General features: G+C 40.0%; 1 protein-coding gene across 2 annotated transcripts in view; it reads right to left on the bottom strand.

Moving 5' to 3' along the window:
* The window catches only part of LOC137657741 (uncharacterized), a 301,807-nt gene that overhangs the window by 64,242 nt on the left and 216,090 nt on the right, over positions 1-21,475 (bottom strand). For both annotated transcript variants that reach the window (XM_068392206.1, XM_068392207.1), the window contains 3 exons: positions 17,183-17,428; positions 12,865-12,996; positions 12,444-12,573 (listed from right to left, as the gene is read on the bottom strand). In XM_068392206.1, the coding sequence (XP_068248307.1) occupies positions 12,478-12,573; positions 12,865-12,996; positions 17,183-17,428 (474 nt within the window). In that variant the 3' untranslated portion in view covers positions 12,444-12,477. The remainder of the gene's footprint in view (positions 1-12,443; positions 12,574-12,864; positions 12,997-17,182; positions 17,429-21,475) is intronic.

The following is a 21,475-nucleotide window of genomic DNA, read 5'->3' as shown; positions in this document are numbered from 1 at the left end:
CTAAAACTAGAATTCCCATATAAATTAGTTTGTTGTCGAATAATAGCCTACACTTTAATTCCCATATCGAAAAGAACGCTACCAAGGCATGTTGGGACTGCACCGATAGTAACGAGTAACAGCGTAAATTAACCATACGCTAGTTCTATTTAATTTATGAAATTAGATCGATGATTTAAAGAACGAATACCAATGGACAAATATTTCTTTAAAATTTTACATTAAAAGTTAAAAAACTTATATAAGTGGAATTCCTGCCATTCTTTGCATAAAACAAATAAAGAGAATTTGCAAGACATACATGAAGATTACGTCACACGACTGTGACCGTCATAGAGTTGCCGGAACGTATTTCCGTCATCAGGATTAAAAACTTTGCCCCTAAAATATAGTGCACAAACAAAACCTCTGCATACAAACTGTGAGGAACAACCGACACTTTCGGTAACCTCACTCGCACAAACACGAAAATTAAGTTATCACTCATGATAAACAAAGTAAATAATAATAAAACACGATTGCTCAAACCCTAAATCAGTATACAGTGAGCCCTCGCTACTTCGCGGTTTGACCATCGCGGATTCACCACTTCGCGGATTTTTTTCATAACCCATGTATATACATATATCGCGGATTTTCCGGAAATTTCGAAAATACCGCGATGTGACCGATGGTGCGAGATTGGAGAAAGTAAGGAAAATTGAATCATGATTGATTTTCAATATAAATGAAATTTTGAGGAGCAACAAAGATATCATTTATTAGAGAGATAGAGAGAGGTAAGGAATGGGAGGTAGTGAAAAGTAGCCACAGAGAGAGAGAGAGAGAGAGAGAGAGAGAGAGAGGTAGACAGAGAGAGAGAGAGGTAGAGAGAGAGAGAGAGAGAGGTAGAGAGAGAGAGAGAGAGAGAGAGAGAGAGGGGGGTTTAAATGTAATAAACAAAAAAATTTGATAGGTTATAACACATTGGTGCTTATGTAATATCAACTGTATACTGTAGACGGTTTGAATAAGTTAAGAAATTGTATAAACGATACTTTGTTAGTGTATTCGTACACTCTCGAGCCGCAGCTAGATGTCAGCTGATCTAATCACAGCCAAAAGTAAAACAAAAAGAAGTCAACAATACTCGAAATTTAAAACACACCCGAAATTTAAAAACAAACGTACACGCTTTCTTAATGTGCAATTAACTAATTTAAAGAGTAGCAATTTTCTAGAATAAGATGATGTTTCCCAAAAAATAGTGGTTTGCTGATGAAATCGGATGCCGTATTTTTAGCTATGATTGAAATGGATGTAGACTCGGCATAATATTTTAGTTTCGTATTTAATTGACACTAAGAAAACTAATTTTAGTTTCTTCATCTAATGTAAGTATTGTATAACACGAGAGAGAGAGAGAGAGAGAGAGAGAGAGAGAGAGAGAGAGAGAATCAGCTGTTGTAATCAAATGGCGTGTTTTTGTTTCGTGAGAATTTCATCGCCACGACTATAACAACAACATACTGTACTGTACTGAACTTTACAGTATTATACAGACTACTGTAATATGATAAAATAAAATATTTGTAATATGATATTTTAATTATAAATAAATTTTTGAATATACTTACCCGGTGAATATATAATAGCTGACGCCTCCGGCGGCTCGACAGAAAAACACAAAAACTCGCTAGCGATCGCTATGAAGGTTGCGGGTGTGCCCACCAGCGCCAACCATCGGCCAGATACCGCATATACATGTAAACAGCTCCAATTCTTCTCATCCCGCTGGGTCTCTATCGGGGAGGAAGGGGGGGGCCTTTAATTTATATATTCACCGGTAAGTATATTCAAAAATTTATTTTATAATTAAAATATAATTTTTAAATATTTAACTTAGCCGGTGAATATATAATAGCTGATTCACACCCATGGTGGTGGGTAGAGACCAGAGTTAATTAAGTTTACAGCGTATATGCTTAGAGTTTTTGACAGTTATATCATAACAAAACCCAAATATATATAGGTACCTGGTAAGGAAGTTGACTTAGACGATTACTCTGCCTTGTTAGTCTGTCTTCCTCACGAAACCCAGCGATCCTCTTAGGATGCTGAAAGACTCCCAGGAGCTGAAGTATCAAGGGCTGCAACCCATACAACAGGACCTCATCAAACCCCTAATCTGGGCGCTCTCAAGAAATGACATTTGACCACCCGCCAAATCAAAAAGGATGCGAAAGGCTTCTTAGCCTTCCGTACAACCCAATTAAAAAACATTTCAAGAGCAGATTAAAAGGATATTGGAATTAAGGGAATGTAATGGTAGAACCCTTACCCACTACTGCACTCGCTGTAACGAATGGACCCAGTGTGTAGCAGTCCTCGTAAAGAGTCTGGACATTTTTTAAGTAAAATGACGCGAATACCGACTTGCTTCTCCAAACGGTCGCGTCCATAATACTTTGCAGAGATCTATTTTGCTTAAAGGCTACGGAAGTTGCTATAGCTCTTACTTCGTGCGTCTTAACCTTAAGCAAGCATCGGTCTTTTTCATTCAAGTGAGAATGAGCCTCTCGTATTAAAAATCTGATAAAATATGACAAAGCATTCTTTGACTTAGGCAATGATGGTTTCTTAACTGAGCACCATAATGCCTCAGATCCACCTCGTAAGGACTTAGTACGAGCTAAGTAGAACTTAAGAGCTCTAACTGGACACAGCACTCTTTCAAGTTCGTTGCCTACGATCTCTGACAGGCAAGGTATATCAAAGGACTTAGGCCAAGGACGAGAAGGCAGTTCATTTTTGGCCAGGAAACCAAGTCGAAGTGAACATGTGGCTTTTTCTGTAGAAAAGCCGATGTTCTTACTGAAGGCATGAATTTCACTGACCCTTTTAGCCGAAGCCAAGCACACTAGGAAAAGCGTCTTGAGGGTGAGATCCTTCAGGGAGGCTGAATGTAATGGCTCAAACCTGTCTGACATGAGGAACCTTAGGACCACGTCTAAGTTCCATCCAGGAGTTGCCAAACGACGTTCCTTAGAGGTCTCGAAAGACTTAAGGAGATCTTGGAGATCTTGATTGTTGGAGAGATCTAAGCCTCTATGACGAAAGACCGAAGCCAACATGCTCCTGTAGCCCTTAATCGTGGGAGCTGAGAGGGAGCGAACATTTCTCAGATGTAAAAGAAAATCTCCGATTTGGGCTACAGAGGTACTGGAAGAGGACACAGATGCTGACTTGCACCAGTCTCGAAAGACTTCCCACTTCGACTGGTATACTCTGATGGTAGAAGCTCTCCTAGCTCTCGCAATCGCACTGGCTGCCTCCTTCGAAAAGCCTCGAGCTCTTGAGAGTCTCTCGATAGTCTGAAGGCAGTCAGACGAAGCGCGGGGAGGCTTTGATGAACATTCTTTACGTGGGGCTGACGTAAGAGATCTACCCTTAGAGGAAGACTTCTTGGAATGTCTACCAGCCATTGAAGTACAGTAGGGTCCCGAATTACACGTGTTCTAATTACACGATTCCTCAATTACGCGATCGATAGTTTTTAAAAATTAATTTTCCTGTATTTGCGAGGAGCATTCTAAATCCGCGAGTCAAGCACCGCGAAGCATAGGAAATCTATCGTTTTCTTAATTGTATTGGGGGGGGGATGGTTTCCCGATGTCTGAGAAGGGGGGGGAGAATGTGAGAGAAAGATTTCTGTTCAAACATTTTAAGACTAGTTTTGGATGAAAAAATGTTAAGGTTTGCCCTTCTGTTGTGTGAACTAGTCGCTAGGCCTAGCTAACTGTCCAACACCTATATGTATAATATTCCATATTTATACTAATTAATTTCTATACTTACGTTGTGATTATGGTGAAAAATCCTTATTCATTAAACTTTAAATTAAAAACCATCAAAATAAAGACTATTTTATATCATGCTACTGCCAAACATGTCACCACAACCAAACCCATTACTTTGTTTAGTACGTTCCATCGCCGATCATAACGAACTCGCTAACCAATTTTAACATCTGTCTATAGGTTAACTTTTGCGGCAAAAGATATCTTACCAGGTACTATGTAATAATAATGTTATAATTAATGTTGTTTTTATTTATCCTTAGAAAATCAAAATATATGAAATATGAGCAATTTTGTTTCGTGTTGTTTTTTTTTCCTAAAAAAAACCCCTTCTTAAAAGGAAAACGTTTTTTTTTTACGTTTCATCGTCGATCATAAACGCATTTACTCCTGAAAGTGATATTGAAGAGCTTTTACTAAAGATGTTATTATAAATAAAGATTATAAATAGGTGGTAAAATATCTATAATTAAAGTGTAGCAGCATCAAGAAATGTTGGGGTTCGCCCTTTACATAAGAATGTACTGTACATTGGATTAGACAGAACGTAGAAAAAATCAATTAGGGAAAAATCGGTATTCGATATCCTCTTCATCAGCATCGTCATTCGTCAATCGGGCTTTTTATTTTTTTTATTCTCAGTCGCTAACTAGTTATCGCACTGCCAAGATCTGCACACATTCCGATAATTCACATTTGAAGGTTTTCTGGGAGAGGATGGATAGAGAAAATACCGAACTATATAAAAATGTTTTTTTAACCTGTTAAGCGTCACCCACGTGATAAACCGTTCACCACGATCTACTCGGTACCGCCTTCAACTGTATATTCCGTTCATGACTTTAATTGCCTTTTACAAGCCGTCAGTCTCGTGATGTTACTTTACTCGTATAGTAAGTATAGGATCACCACTTGGCAACACTCTCAGCATATGGGGACTGTGAATAGAAACTTATATGATGTCTGGCAACTATTTTTCTGAAGGTAGCTTGATGTTACAAAACTCTGGTTTGAACTGGTTTCCTATCAGTGCGCTCGGGCGTTCATGCATATGTGGTTATTTGTTGTTCCTTTTGTAATGAAAGGTCTAAAGAGGAAGGTTATTTCTTTAGATGAAATAAATGATATTCTTGTTGTGGAATTAGATAATGATAACCTGTTTGATAATGAGAGCACTAGTTCTGAATCCTCCAGTGATGAGTATATTGAAGAAACAAAGTTTTCTTTCGATGTCGAAAGCGAAAATGACTTCTCATTACCGAATGACTGGACAACGAACTTTCACAAAACTATAAAGGGAAAGGAAACGCCGAGAGAGAGAGAGAGAGAGAGAGAGAGAGAGAGAGAGAGAATAAAGTGGATAAATAATGTACAAATGTATGACGAACATATTTGAAAACTATACAGGAAACGATATGAAGAAGAGAGAGAGAGAGAGAGAGAGAGAGAGAGAGAGAGAGACCTATCCCTTTCCTTTTGTTGCTTATCCAGGCGTAAGATTTACGATTGAAGATAAAAAGAACCCATTAGAATATTCAGTATTATGTAGCCATTTGAAATTAAATAATAGTAGTATTAATTGTTTTTTTTACTCAACCATTTAATTAATATCCCTACTTTTAACTATAATTACGAATTATAAGCATAAAGAAATTATATTAACTTTGAAAAATTATCATTAGTGAAATGACCGCTCAGGGCAAAAAAAAAGCGTGATTATCGTACAGCAGCCTATTGCACACTTACGCCTAGTGGCCGTGTTTACGTGTGGGAGTGTCATCATGGATATACAGTACTATACTGTAATTTTTAACTATTGCTAGATACGTACTATATCAAACCTTGAAAACCCTTTTTTGTTTTTTGTATCTATAGGAAATAATTCTACATCATTCGGAAAATACTGAAAACAGTAAGCTATGCATAGTACAGTAGTAAATACTAGTCATAGAAAATTATGAAAACTTTAACAACTTTTATTGTTTTATTTATCCATAAAAGAAATTTTGTACAGTATTTTATAAAAAAAATCTATAAGAAGGATTTCTTACAGTATTGTTAAGATAAAAGCTACAGTATATATATATATATATATATATATGTTTTATATATATACATACATACATACACACATACATACACACACACAGTGTATATACAGTATATATATAGCTAGAAAGCTAGAAATGGAGTGAAAAAAAAATTGACGGGTAGGTTGCTGTTTGCCGCCATGATGTGTTTCGAAATATACGAATTTCCAATTACACGAGGCCTTTCATCGACCAAATTCTCGCATAATTCGGGACCCTACTGTACCTCGGTGAACCACTCTCTCGCGGGCCAGAGGGGAGCAACCAACGTCAACCTTGTCCCTTCGTGAGAGGCGAACTTCTGCAGTACCTTGTTGACTATCTTGAATGGTGGGAATGCATATAAGTCCAGATGAGACCAATCCAGTAGAAATGCGTCTATGTGAATTGCTTCTGGATCTGGGACTGGAGAGCAATAGATTGGTAACCTTTTGGTCAACGAGGTGGCAAAGAGGTCTATGGTGGGTTGACCCCAAGTCGCCCTATGACTCTTGCACACGTCCTTGTGGAGGGTCCATTCCGTGGGTATCACCTGACCCCTCCGACTGAGACAGTCTGCCAAGACGTTCAAGTCCCCTGGATGAATCTCGTCAACAGGGAGATGCCTCGATTTCTTGACCATATGAGAAGGTCCCTTGCGATCTTGTACAGCGTGAGGGAGTGTGTGCCTCCTTGCTTGGAGATGTACGCCAAAGCTGTGGTGTTGTCTGAGTTGACCTCTACCACTTTCTGTGGTGTTGTCTGAGTTGACCTCTACCACTTTGTTTCGAAGAAAGCTTTCGAATTTCATCAAGGCCAAGTGGACTGCTAATAGCTCCTTGCCATTGATGTGCATGCTCTTCTGACTTGAGGTCCACAGACCCGAGCATTCCCGACCGTCCAGGGTCGCACCCCAACCCAAATCCGACGCGTCTGAGAACAACACGTGGTTTGGGTTCTTGACTGCTAGGGATAGTCCCTCTCTCAGACTGATATTGCTGTCCCACCATTTCAGGCATGCCTTTACTGGTTCGGAGACTGGGATTGATCACGTCTCTAACGTCTTGTCCTTGTTCCAGTGAGAGGCTAGATGGAACTGGAGAGGCCGAAGGTGTAGTCTCCCTAGCGAGACAAACTGCTCCAGGGATGAGAGAGTCCCTACGAGACTCTTCCAACTCCTGACTGAACAAACGTTCTCTTTTCAGCATTAGTTGGACTTTGAGCAGGGCTTGTTCTATTCGGGTGGCAGACGGAAAAGCCCGAAAAACTGGACTGCGAATCTCCATCCCCAAATATAGAATAGTCTGGGATGGGATCAGTTGGGACTTTTCTAGGTTGACCAAAAGTCCCAACTCCCTGGCCAGACTCAACGTCCAATGTAGATCCTGCAGACAGCGATGACTGGACGATGCTCTGAGAAGCCAGTCGTCCAAGTACAGGGAGGCTCGGATTCCCGATAGATGGAGGAATTTTGCCACATTCCTCATGAGCCTCGTAAACACGAGAGGAGCAGGACTGAGGCCAAAGCACAGGGCTCGAAACTGGTACCCCACATTCCTGTAAACAAACCTCAGAAACGGTTGGGAATCCGGGTGTATAGGAATGTGGAAGTATGCATCCTGAAGGTCGAGAGAGACCATCCAGTCGCCTTCCATTAATGCTGTCAAGACAGCCTGGTAGACTTCATCGTGAAGTTTGTCTTGACAATGAACACATTGAGCGCACTTGCCTCTTACGTACTCCTGCAGTGAACGTGGCTGCCAGATCATTGGAGCCATCCCTGATAGTCTTGTTCCTGCAGAGAACGTGGCTGTCAGATAATTGGAGCCATCCCTGATAGCCTTGTTTATGCATGACATAATTGTACAGCAAAACTTCAAACGCTCGAAAAAACTCCTAACAGGAGATGGTCTAGCTCTGAAGCCGACCATAAAATCTTGGAGCGTCTCATGGCCAGGTGCCAGGGAGAGTCTATGAGGTTTGAGAAGTTTATCTGGGCAGAGGCAGGAACTCCCAAGCCGAGAACTTCTCCCGTGTCATACCAGACTCTCGCTCTATAAGCCAGTTTAAAAGGAGGGAAAGCAAAGGCTGTCTCCCCCAAACTCCTCCTGGTGATCAACCAGTCGCCTACCAAACGTAAAGCTCTCTTAGAAGAGCGAGAGAGCACTAGCTTAGAAAACAACGGCTTCGAAGTAGCTAGGCCTAGTGTAAACTCTGACGTTTAGGCGAACGAGGAGCAGCAGTTACAAAAAGATCCGGACAAAGATCCTTAAAAATCAGCATGATTTATTTAAAGTCCATAGAGGGCTGAGCAGCTTTAGGCTCCTCTCCGTCTGACAGAGTCCCCAAGGGAATATCAGTAGGAGGGGGATCAGCAACTTCCTCATCTGAAGGAACCTTGTCCGACAATTGCCGAGTCTCAAGCAAGGGAGAGACCTGCCGTGGTGGCAATGCTTGACAAGCAGAGTCCACACGCAAAGGAGCAACAGTAACAGTCAAGGACGCTATGTCATGTAACTGCTTAAAGGACTGACCAGCAACAACAACAGGTGCGGGAGGACGCTCGACGTCAACTCGAGACTGCCTTGACTGAGCAGTCAAAACAACTCTTGACTGCGGTGCTTGACGCTCAACGTCAAAACAAGTCAACTTCGCTGGTTGGCAAACGTCCTGAACGTCAACAAGAGCAAGCGGCAGCGGGCTGAACGTCCACAAGCGGCTGAGAGTCAACACGGGACTGCATCGAGTGAGGCTCTACAAAACGTGATTGACGTGACTTTGTAACGTCAACGTCAACAGGACGAGCAAAGGCTCGTTTGGGCGGCTGACGGCCAGGATCTCGATCAGCTAAGCGGCGAGGATCATCGTGAACCTGCTCAGCAGAATAGTCCTCCATAAGAGAGGCAAGCTTATTCTGCATGTCTTGCAGTACAACCCATTTAGGATCAACGGGAATGGGTGCGGTAAGAGACGAGGCTAACGTCTGTGACTGCAAAACCTTGCCTATACTAAGACTCTCGGAGCCTGTGTTACGCTTCTGTTTAGGCGTCGAGCAGTCTTCCGATGACTGCACAGGGTCAGAGTTGTCCCAAATGGCTACAACCAGGACGCTGGACCTGTCCTGAAGGGACTGACTTTCGCTTTAAGGGTCTCGAAACCTTGCTCCACGGTTTCTTACGCTATAAGCCTTCGGATGACGAGGAGAAAACCGTCTCGCTCGTCTTATGGTAGGGGCGGTCTTGACGAGACACGCCTGAAACCATAGACGGAACGTCTGTTCGTTGGTTAAAGCCTCTCGAACCCATAAGTCCTACGACATTACTTCTCCCTGGGGCATGGGAGCTTGCAAGAGGTCTCGGACTAGGCGAACGACAGGCACGAACAGAAGAACCCTCTGTCGCAACACTGATAACACTTTGCGCAATTATCACTTTATCACTACGATTTTCTGTTTTGCACTTACTTCACTGAAATCGAATTTTTCAATAATTCACATTAGGCATGAATAAAACTGATTTCTACCTGAAGCACGCAATTCTACCCTACATCAAAAGGTTATAATTGCGAAATAAGTCGTATAATGTTAGCACATTAATACAAGCAAAAAACAGTAAACATATATATCGAATAAAACGGAAATATATAAAGATAAAAGGATCAGTGACTGGGGAGGAGACTAAACACAAGTTCATTCAAAACTACGTTTTCAATCTCTCACCGTACAGTGCCTTGGGACGAGAATAAAAACTAAAAACGTTTTATCCTTTCTCCCCGTACAGAGACTTGGGACAAGAGTAAAAAACTGACTGGAGAACAACGTTACTCGCTTGGGACGAGAATAAAGATCGGAACGTTCTCTCTTCCTCTCTCTCCCTCCGTCTCTCTCTCTCTCTCTCTCTCTTGATTTCACACCGAAGAGAAAAGCCCACTCACCTTTCGTCAATAAACAGGTTATTTGACCAAAGGAAAAAACTGAAAGGACTAAGAAATTGAAAATTAACAAGTTCCTTTAAATTAGTATTTAAAACATTTCAGTTTGAAAGAAGAATGAACAAAACGTCAGAATCGATTTACTCTTTCTGCAAAGTGAAACTGTGATTCTCTCTCTCTCTATCGTAACGATAGAGCGCAAACTGCGTAGCATAAATAAACCAAACGTTAGTTCATCTTTGAAACAGCATTAAGACTATTCAAATAAAATCTTTCATAAAATATCTACTAAAAAATATTCATTTAATAAGATTTAAGTCATTTGCTCTGTAAAAGTTATTTACGATTGAAAGGGCTCAACGTTGTTTAACTTCAGTTTCCAAGTTAGGACCGCCTACTCTCGGATTAGGGGAGGAATAGGTAAGGCCGCATATAAACAAGACATTAAAATTTATCTTGATGTTTATTATAAATGGAAAGCTAATCGAAGAGGCCTAATAAAGGCGGGTGAGATATAAAATATATAGAGGAAAATCTATAATTAACAACAACAATTTATAACGTGATAAGATAATTGCTAAAAGCCTAAAACACACTTCCGTACTAAGGGAAGGGTCGGCCATTTTGAAAAGTCAAAGAAAGTCCAAAAAACAATTCAAAGTCATCAACAATTAAATCTATCCAAAAAAGAGTTCAAGATTTAAGTTGAAGATAAAACACCTGCACTGCGAAAGCTCAAACCAAAAGGAAGTACTTCACCAAGACTGTTGAAAAACTCCAGGTTAACAGCAAGTAATGGTACGTCTTGTCGATCAGACCGACAGAGAAGAATTGGAGCTGTTTACATGTATATGCGGTATCTGGCCGACAGTTGGCGCTGGTGGGCACACCCGCAACATTCATAGCGATCGCTCGCGAGTTTTTGTGTTTTTCCGTCGAGCCGCCGGAGGCGTCAGCTATTATATATTCACCGGCTAAGTTAAATATTTAAAACTATTTTATATGAAATGGGACTTTTTTTTTTTTTAAATTTACATTTACGTATGTAAAAACAATCTCTCTCTCTCTCTCTCTCTCTCTCTCTCTCTCTCTCTCTCTCTCTCTCTCTCTCTCTCTCTCTCTCTCTCTCTCTCTCTCTCGTAAATTGTTTTCCTGCTTTGCTACGTATGTATGATTTTATATAGATACGGTAAATAATATTTGTAATAACATATTTTATAAAAGCTTTTACTGTAATATCATTATTTATCACTTTCATCATGCGCGTTAAATGCCTTCGTTTGTTTACTGAGCGTACTTTATGACGCCGTCGTTTCAGGCGGCGTCATAAAGAAAAACATTTCATTTGGAAGTCCTAAGAAAAATTAAGTAAAACATTGGTAATAACAAAATCAACATACTGTACTGAATAATCAATATAATCGATGCAAAAACTAACCTATACACAGATGTGTAAATGCGTTTATTTCTTCATTATGATCAGAGATAGACGTAAACAAAACATTGGTTGCCATTTTTTATCATGCTTTTTGGCGTGTTTAGGAAACGCATGATATAAAGTTGCCTTTAATATTTGTGCCTGTTTTAGTTTAGGGTACTGTAGTACATGCATTAAGTGTTCTGTACATTAAAGGGTAGTTTGTTAACAGTACTACGTACAAGGGAAGGTTTTAAAAGTCTGAATATACATGTTAAATAAATAGGTAAATATGGTGTCACTACTTCGCGGATTTTCACCTATCGCGGTCGGGTCTGGAACCTATCTACCGCGATAAACGAGGGTTCACTGTACTTCACCAAACGAAGTCCAAAAAAGCGAAGAAGGGAAAATGATTAGAAAAACTCTCAATGGTGGACCGACGATGTTTTCGATCCAGCCGGCAGAGATGAACTGAAGTCTTGGACACGGGAATGATTCCTTGGACCACCCTGTGACAGGTGTTACCACCTACCTCCCAACCACCACAAGGCGGTTGCCTCGTTTTGAAAAATTCTGCCGATTTAGAGATATCAGCTATATATATATATAACTGCCAGGTAAGTACTATTCATAAAATTAAGATTTTGAACCAATAAAAAACTGTAATAAATGACTAGGTATACAGGAGTTCTGAAAATCAAAAAGGTGGCACAAGTAGGGCTAACACCATGTTATTTAAATTGTGGACATTAATCTAGTACTTATGACCTTTACATAACATTAAAAACAAATACCTCTGCTGACAAAGAGATACTTTGGCCAGCACCCAAAAGAAGGCCAATAGATAAGTAAAAAGAATCGTGTGCTATGTGAAAGCCAGCTGTCATTTATAAATTAATCCAGATGGTATGAGGAAATAACAAAGGAAAATAGAATATTATCTGTATCCTGACTTATCCTAGATGTTCTGAATTGGCCTTGGTAGTGTGGTAATATCTGCTGAAGTACAAAAAAAAACCTACCCAACTGTTGTCACACAGTTGTTCTTTGTATCTTTTAAGACCCCTTTACTGAAGGAAAAAAATGAGCTGGGCCATTAGGGGCACTACGGAGTTGTATCACATTATGGATATTGATTCTAATATTCGTCCATATTAAAAACCATGTGCTTCCAAGTTCACGTACCTTATGAAGGCCATGAAATTCAAATGTTCGGTGACTATGCGATAAGTTCTTCCAGGGCTTTGTCTCTGTCATTGTTATGTTTCAGAAGTGCATCAATAACTTTTGCTTCTTCAAAACCCAAGGCTAAAAGCTGAAATATTAAAAGGAAATATATCAGAAATAAAAAAACAGAGTTTCAAGAGAGAAGTAAAAAATATTATTAGGTGCACAAAAGTCTATGAATAAAACCACAGCGAATGACAGAAATCACTATATTCTACCTGCTTATTGCAGCCTTCCAATAATGAGTATTATTTGTATAAAACAATGCGATTTTATGGAAAGATGGTAAAGTTTATTGTACTGTACTATAGAGCATTAGAGATATACAGAAGAGGCCCATGACTGGGAAACAAATTGACTTATTCTAATTTCCACTGACCTGCTTGGCTGCACTGAGATGATCTTTAGTCTTTTGTATGTCACCCATGTAATAGTAAAAGGCAAGTTCAGCCTTGTATTCATCTTCACCTGTGTCTTGTAATGATTGCAGAACAAGCAAAACCTCAATGAGCTGAAACAAAAAAATATACGTAATTATGCTTTGATGTTATTAGAAATTTTATGTTATTAGAGTTCTAAAATTTTGAGATAAAATGCATGACTTTACTTACAAAAGCAAAGGCAAGGATTTCAACTTAATTTTTTTTTTGAAAACATACAGCACTTCAATGAAAAATAAGTTACTTCAGAATTTCTTAACTAAGAATTTGCGTGTAATTGGGAAGAATAAGTGATGTGGAAGAATTTCAAACAGTTAAAAAATCATTAAAATTTTATTTCAATAATAATTCTTTGTACTGTATTTCTATACTAACCTGATGTTCATGTTGCTTCTCCCTCAAAGCTTGGTTATACTGATGTTTACCTCTAAATTGTAAACTCTCCAGTTTTCTTTCCTTCCAATAAATGATATATTTGGAAGTACTGTAATTTGCATTTTTCCTAATAGAAATAAATTTCTACCTCATACTTGGGATCGAATGCTGGCCCCTTCTAATGAAAGGCCAGGTCGAAACCAACCATGCCACGAGAGGCCATAAAAGAAGACAGAACCTAACTGCTACCCAGCAGTTCAAGGATTTACCTGGTAAGACATCAGTCTCTTACCAGCGAATTTTCCCCGACTTCCCGGCCCACCACATGACACAATTCGTAGTAAATCATTCAAATTTGACCTGGCCTTTCATTAGAAGGGGCCAGCGTTCGATCCCATGTATGAGGTAGAAATTTATTTCTATTTGAACACGATGTTGTGTTGATATTTATCCATATTGACTCATTAGGGGTAATTTGAATGAATTACTGTACTACCAATTGTGTCACGTGGTGGGCCAGGAAGTCGGGGAAAACTCGCTGGTAAGAGACTGATGTCTTACCAGGTAAATCCTTGAACTGCTGTGTAGCAGTTAGGTTCCGACTTCTTTTATGGCCTCTCGTGGCATGGTTGGTTTCGACCTGGCCTTTCATTAGAAGGGGCCAGCGTTCGATCCCATGTATGAGGTAGAAATTTATTTCTATTTGAACACGATGTTGTGTTGATATTTATCCATATTGACTCATTAGGGGTAATTTGAATGAATTACTACCAATTGTGCCACGTGGTGGGCCGGGAAGTCGGCGAAAACTCGCTGGTAAGACACTTTTGTCTAGCCAGGTAAATCCTTGAACTGCTAGGTAGCAGTTAGGTTCCGACTTCTTTTATGGCCTCTCGTGGCATGGTTGGTTTCGACCTGGCCTTTCATTAGAAGGGGCCAGCGTTTGATCCCAAGTATGAGATAGAAATTTATTTCTTTTTGAACACAATGTTGTGTTGATATTTATCCATATTGACTCATTAGGGATAATTTGAATGAATTACTACCAATTGTGTCACGTGGTGGGCCAGGAAGTCGGGGAAAACTCGCTGGTAAGAGACTGATGTCTCGCCAGGTAAATCCTTGAACTGCTGGGTAGCTGTTAGGTTCTGTCTTCTTTTATGGCCTCTCGTGGCATGGTTGGTTTCGACCTGGCCTTTCATTAGAAGGGGCCAGTGTTCGATCCCAAGTATGAGGTAGAAATTTATTTCTATTTGAACACGATGTTGTGTTGATATATATATATATATATATATATATATATATATATATATATATATATATATATATACATTCATATATATATATACCTGCATATATATATATATCTATTCTAACCTCGTCCGTTAGCCCAATTCTGAAAGGTACCAGCATTCACCTCTCTTAGAGAACCATCTAGCAGTACGAAGCCTCAGATGGAAAGAAGACAACTAGTTTCCCCCATCTGCTTGTATCATTCCTGGTATAGGAATGTGCTTGCAAAACCACCCAGATAGTGGGCTTCTAGTGTCTTGGAATCATCTTGTATCCAACAAAGTCTTAACTTTGCGAGGTCCCCGACTGTGGTTATGCTCGCAGCGGCCCTGATCTTCAGGCTCCCACTCGACCGTTCCCCAGTCCCCGGAACACCAGGCCCTCAAACAAGATGTATTCCAAGATTGGTGGGGCAGCCTAGAAGTGAGACTTATTTTTTTTCCCTCCATTCGGTCTGGTGAAAAAGTCCTCAGCCAAGTCAGGATAAGCAAGGTCTTATCAATGACTTCAATAGCTTCGCTAAGGCATCCCGCAGAATGGTTCCCAGACCTTCTGCAGCCCCTGACGAAGCTCCAATAGTCTCGCTATGGCAACTCGCAGAATGGTTCCTGAACCTTCTACAGCTCCTGACAGAGTTCCGAGGGATCTTCCTCCACGGCACGATCTTCCAAGCAGCCACATGCTAACACTTTCTTTCCTAAGCCGTAGCTTTGCTTCGACTTCATGCCTGGGACGATCCTACACCACCCCTCTGAGAGAGGCCTTTCGCAACAAATTACGGAAAAGATGTTTAGGCTCCTCAGACACTTTTCAGTGTTGGTCTTCCAGGCGAAGTGTTCGGTCATTTGTGACTGATGTCGTGGAGGGGGATTCTCTCCCATCGATGCCTTTACTTATACAAGTGTGTGATAACTTGTCCCCCGTCGGATCTCAACCTCCTCCTGGGAACGCGGTTCGGGTCTTTCAGTGTCTGAAGGCCCCTCTCAACGAACCTTATGCCCAGCAGCAGATCACTTCCTTACACGAAAGACGGCCTTTCTACTCACTTGGGCTTTTGACCAAGAGAGTTACTGTGCTGTATGATCCATCTTCTGATGTCTCCTTGGAAGGGGGACCAGGCAAACCCTGAGACGGCCACACCTCAGATAAAGGAAAAGGAGGCAAGGTCTCTACTGGGGGGAGGGGAGACATCACCTCGCTAGGGGAGGTGACACCGTCTCTCGAGGACCGAGGTTAACCAAGGGTTTACGCTACTACACGATCGATCCCGAGGGACCCACTCCAGGAGAAGCTTCGGGGGAAAGTCAGGGAGCGGAAGAAGAAGCTTTGGGTTTCTTCTGCTTCGAAGAAACCTTCGAATGAGAAGAGTCCCTTCTAGACTTCTTCCGCCATCGCCAAACTTTTCCCACTTGGACTCAGACCACTCCCGACATTCAATATACTTACTATCCTCCGTACAACGCTGGCCCCGACAAGTCGGAAACTGACGGTGAGGATCAATATCCTTGGACGACATAAAGGTACCGCAGAAGCAGCCTTCGTGACCAGGGCAGGCCCGCATGACCGGCAGGCAAGGGCACTCCCATACAAACACAAATACTGTACAAAATAAACATAATCTGTAAGAGGAGCACAAAAAGATTAATGGCACTCCAAAAAGATCGGATGAAAAGCCATAGCAACCATTCATCATCCGAACCAAAAGCACAGTGAAGTATAATCACCGGTGTGTGAGTGAGAGGGGTAGTTACTAATCCCCCCTCCAGCTATCTAGCGGGATGGGTGGTTAACCCTCGCCAATTTTCTAAAGGCTAGTACTTTCATATTCACTGAAATACCCATATAAATAGTGTAGGTTTGTATTCCAGTTATGGAACAATTGGATATTTTCAAGTGGGTGGGAACAGATTCAATTTTTTTCAGTTGTTTTACTGTATATGGAAAAAATTGACTTGATACGAGTGCACTGACATTCGAGTTCAATCCTGGAATGCATTGTGCTCATATGTCAGGGTATCACTGTACAAACAAGTCTTTTTACAGACTACAAAATATCTTATTACAAAATATATACATTACCTTGAATATGAAATTAAATAAAATTCAAACTACCATCAAGAGCTTGAAAAATATCTGCAATAAATTAATACACGGTGGAAACAAATAGCAGCAGTTATCATGATATGGAAGACTAATCATACAAACTCAGTACTAGTCCTCTATTTTTTCATTTTGTTAAACAAAGCTTATAGCAAAATGAATTCTGGGTAAGACAAACTGAAATTACAGTATTAACTTTCTCATCCTCTAATTACACATGTGCAAGTTAATTTATATACAATTTCTAGTTTACGTTCATAAATTTAATATAAAAATTATCCTTAATGCTTTTAAACAAATTTTATGCTTTACATTTACAAAGTTCATCTTGAAAACTTGTCTTTAAATTTATAAAATATTTGATATCAAAGCTTACTCAGATGTAACTTGAATGAACACAAGTCATGGGTAGTTACTGCAAAAATTCACACTACATCCTTCCGCCAGCTTAGAAGAATTACTAATGGAAACATTGAATAAAAAACCAACCTTTTTGTGATCTGTGCCCAGCTTTTGAACCGCTCTGGCAACACGTGGCCTAGGAAATCCCATTTCTGCCATACTCTGAACTAAAACTTGAGCATCAGCTGTAAGTTCTGCGAATGGATCTGGAAGCCTAGACTTAACTGGAGTATACTGAGAGCATGAAGTTTGGGATGGAGGACCATGTGGAGGATTCTGCTGACTGGGACTTAACTCAGGGCTGCTGGATAAGTCAGGCAACGGTTTCCAATCCTGAAGAGATTATTAAAGTTAATGTTGAGAGTAATAAATAACTCTACTGTACAAGGAAAAAAATGGTACTCTATACAGAACATAAATTTTCATAAATAATGTATTCAATAACAACCAATGACTATGATCGATGTACATGTTATAGTATGTATAGTATTTCAATACAGTAGATCTTTGAGTTACAATGGAGATCCGTTCCTACGTGTTTTACCTCGAGTTTTGATGTAAGTGGGAACACACCTAAATACGATATTGTACATGAGCACTGAAGTCCCTCAACTATGCAAATACAGTATTGAAGTCATAATCTACATAAGTCTTTATGACATAGAAACATAACTAGGAATAAAAAGCACATGAAGTCCATAAATATAAAGTAACAATTCCTTTAGGGGAACTGCATTGTATCAATGAAATGTAAGTGAACCTATTAAGGACTTACTGCTGTACAGGATGTACTCGGGTTATGACTGTAGCAAGTTACGACAATTCGTCATTACAAACGTGCTTCTATAAGGTGATTAAAAAATCAGCGCAACTCAGTATCGAGTAACAAAGTTTGGTCCATTGATACGACAAATTACTCGCTCTTGCCATTCCCTAGCTGAAAAGTAGTGTGTTGCAGATCAGTTAGCCATCTTAGCTCTAATAAGCATTCAAGATTTCGGTGCTGGACTTTTTTGGAAATTTTTGTGACTTTTTGTTTTGCCTCATCTCTGAAAAGTGTAAGAGAGACTCTTCTGATAGCAGTGCATCCAAGAAGAGGAAAGCCATTGCAATGAAAATTAAAGTGGAGGATATAGTGAAGGATCTCCTCCTATGAAACGGACCCTTACAGTGCTGCATTACGAAACAATGTAGTGATCTCATGACAGATATGGAGAGGTTATTAGTGCACTGGTTGTACTACCAGAATCAACAGCGTATCCTACTGCGTCTTATAGTGATTCATGAGAAGGCTGAGCTTTTTATGAGACCTTGAAAAGTCAAAAGAGGGAAGGGAGGGAAGTAAAGAGTTTGGGGCCAGTAATGGGTGGTTATTATCATCATTACTTGCTAAGCTGCAACCCAAGTTGGAAAATTAGGATGCTATAAACCCAACGGCTCCAACAGGGAAAATAGCTCAGTGAGGAAAGGAAATACAGAAATAAATAAACTACAAGAGAAGTAATTAACAATTAAAATAAAATATTTTAAGAAAAGTTACAATATTAAAGTAAATATTTCATAAACTGTAAAAACTTCAAAAAACAAGCGGAAGATAAATGAGAACAGTATTCCTGAGTGTACCCTTAAGCAAGAGAACTCTAACCCAAAAGAATTGGAAGACCATGGTACAGAGGCTATGGCATTTCCCAAGATTAGAGAACATTGGTTTGATTTTGGAATGTCCTTCTCCTAGAAGAGCTGCTTACCATAGATAAAGAGTCTCTTCTACTCATAACAAGAGGAGAGTAGCCACTGAACAATTAAACAGCAGTAGTAAACCCCTTAAAGCAAAGAAGAACTGTTTGGTTATTTCACTGTTGTCAGGTGTATGAGGACAGAGGAGAATATGTAAATAATAAGTCAAGACTATTAGGTGTAAGTGTAGGCAAAGGGAAAATGAGCCCTAACCAGAGAAAAGGATCCAATGTACTATTGTCTGGCCAATAAAGGGAACCAATAACTATCTAGCAGTAGTATCTCAACGGGCGGCTAGTGCCTTGGCCAACCTACTACCTATGTGAGATTTAAAGCTTGTGCCAATTTGCATAACCTTAAGGATCAAAGTTGAATCTGCTATTGCTATAATGAAGCAGCAAGTGAATTGAATCTACTGATGCATTGGCTGAGAATATTAGGGAAGGTGGGTTTATTCTGGAAGCATATGCCAAAAAATGGCAGCAGGAAACAAATTTGGCCAGAGGCAACATATTTTGCTTCTTAAGGATAATGCTTTTAGACTGCAAGCTAAAGTCTATGCTTGTGTAACAGGCCAAGAATTCCAGGGTATTCCAGGAGGTTTAGTAGAGTCAGCTACACGTTATCTGAAAGTCTAAAAGGAAAGCATGGGTGACCTTCTTGTTATTTGAGAACCAGTTTTTCAACCACTTTGTGCCTGAGGTTGAGCAGTATTGTGCTAAGAAAGGCCTACCCTTTAAGATGCTGCTATTGCTAGATAATTCCCCTGGTCACACTGTCAAATTAGCTGATTCCATTGCAATGTTAAGTTTGTTTACTTGTCACTTAACACTACTTCCCTGTTAATGCTTCTCCAGCATCTCATCCTGATTCTCCACCTTCTTCAGCATCTTCTTCCAATAAGACAACCACAGGCATATAGGTAAGGAAGTGTTATCAGTATTACTTGTTGTCTACTAGTACTGTATTAGTGTAGGTACTCTATTATATGATACAGATATTTGTATGTATTGGATACAGTAGTTTATGAACAGTATGGAGTTGTTTTCTATCTTTTTTAAGGTATATTATGCATACTGTATACAGTACAGTATGTATGTATGTAGGTACGTACAGTATGTTATGTATATAAATACAACATAGGAAAAAAAAACAACTCCCAACACATCGTAGGAATGGATCTCATTCATAATTCAAGGACCTCCTGCATATTACTGTAAGAGGTACTATAACATGAAATTCTATAACACAGTACTAAACGAGTGTAACGTCTATAAAATAGATGTTAGATGAATATAATTAACTATCTCTATTATTGAGCACTGCATGTGAAAAAAAGGCGCTTCAATTCCTAAAGATTAAAATGAACTAATGTATGATTTAAATGGACATCTACTGTCTAGTTAGTTTAATGAAAAAATTAAAAATAATATTCTTTAACCTTTCTCCTGTTTAATAAATCTAAACAAATTTTGGAAATCTCATAAGATCAAATCAAATCCAAGTTGATGCTGAACACTAGAAAATGAGGAGAGTCCCATTGGGGAAATACCACAAATTTATACAAACCTGATTTCTTTAGGTAAGAAATGTTTGCAGCAGGAGCTGGATGGCCATGAGGTAGTTAAGTGATAGATGGGAGTGACAGCAAGGAGCCCCACCCCCACCTGTCAAAAGTTCTTCACTTATGACCTTTCGGCTAAGGACTGAGACGAGTGTTGTGGAGGGGAGTTTACCTCTAAAGGACTGGGAAAATACAAATTACTTTAAAAATTTGTGATATGTTCCTGCACAAAATACAAATCATCATCCTTTATGTAAGGAGACTCATTGATTAGTAGGTCGGGAGTCCCTCCACAAGCAAACCGGTTCTGTTTCTCCCTTGGAAATGTCAATCTACCTGGTCCTGTATAGGAGCAAAGGAGATGACTCTAGCAACCTTCTATCTGCCTATAATTGGCATAAATAGGCTGATACAACCTGGCCTGTCCAAGCAGATAGGTACGTGGTCAAAGGAAGGATCCCTTCCCACAAAGCGGATAGCAGTCTGGAATAATATACAGGGCACATGATGATAGATAAGTTGGTAAATATTACATCTCATCTAGGGAGGATTGGGAACAAATTCTCTAGATTCTAAAGAATGGAGTTCAGAAATATAGTTTACCAGCATTAAGTCAGATTCAGCAAGTAAAGGACATCAAGGTGGTCTAGTGCATATACACCCCAACTTTCAACAACTGGCCAACAAGATTCCTTTTGACTTCACGAGTTCCAGTCCTACCTGGTACCTCAGCCCAATCAGCATTCAAGGCATATGCAATAACTACAGATCAACTCACAAAGTCATAAAGAGATTGTGTTCTAGACACCTCTATTCTTGGTTTTGCCATTGCTAAGGAAGAGTCGCTGACACTTAGGTCTGATGTATCGGGTCTTCAGATAGCAACACAGAGCCCTCACGGGACCCAAATGCATCTCCTCTCTGTGCCACCCAAAGCTTCAAAAAGGGATGGAGAAAAGCTCAACCTGGGGTCATGCTCCAGCAGATTTCAAGTTTAGCCATGTGACCTGGAACCAATCTAAGGGGCCTCCTCCCATCTCTCAGCATGAAAGACTAAGGCAGAGAGACAGGAGACAGGG

Source organism: Palaemon carinicauda, chromosome 18 (assembly GCF_036898095.1).
Source record: "Palaemon carinicauda isolate YSFRI2023 chromosome 18, ASM3689809v2, whole genome shotgun sequence".
NCBI classification, from domain to species: domain Eukaryota; kingdom Metazoa; phylum Arthropoda; class Malacostraca; order Decapoda; family Palaemonidae; genus Palaemon; species Palaemon carinicauda.
The sequence above is the reverse complement of the archived record's forward strand: the minus strand, read 5'-3'. Positions and strand labels throughout refer to the sequence as shown.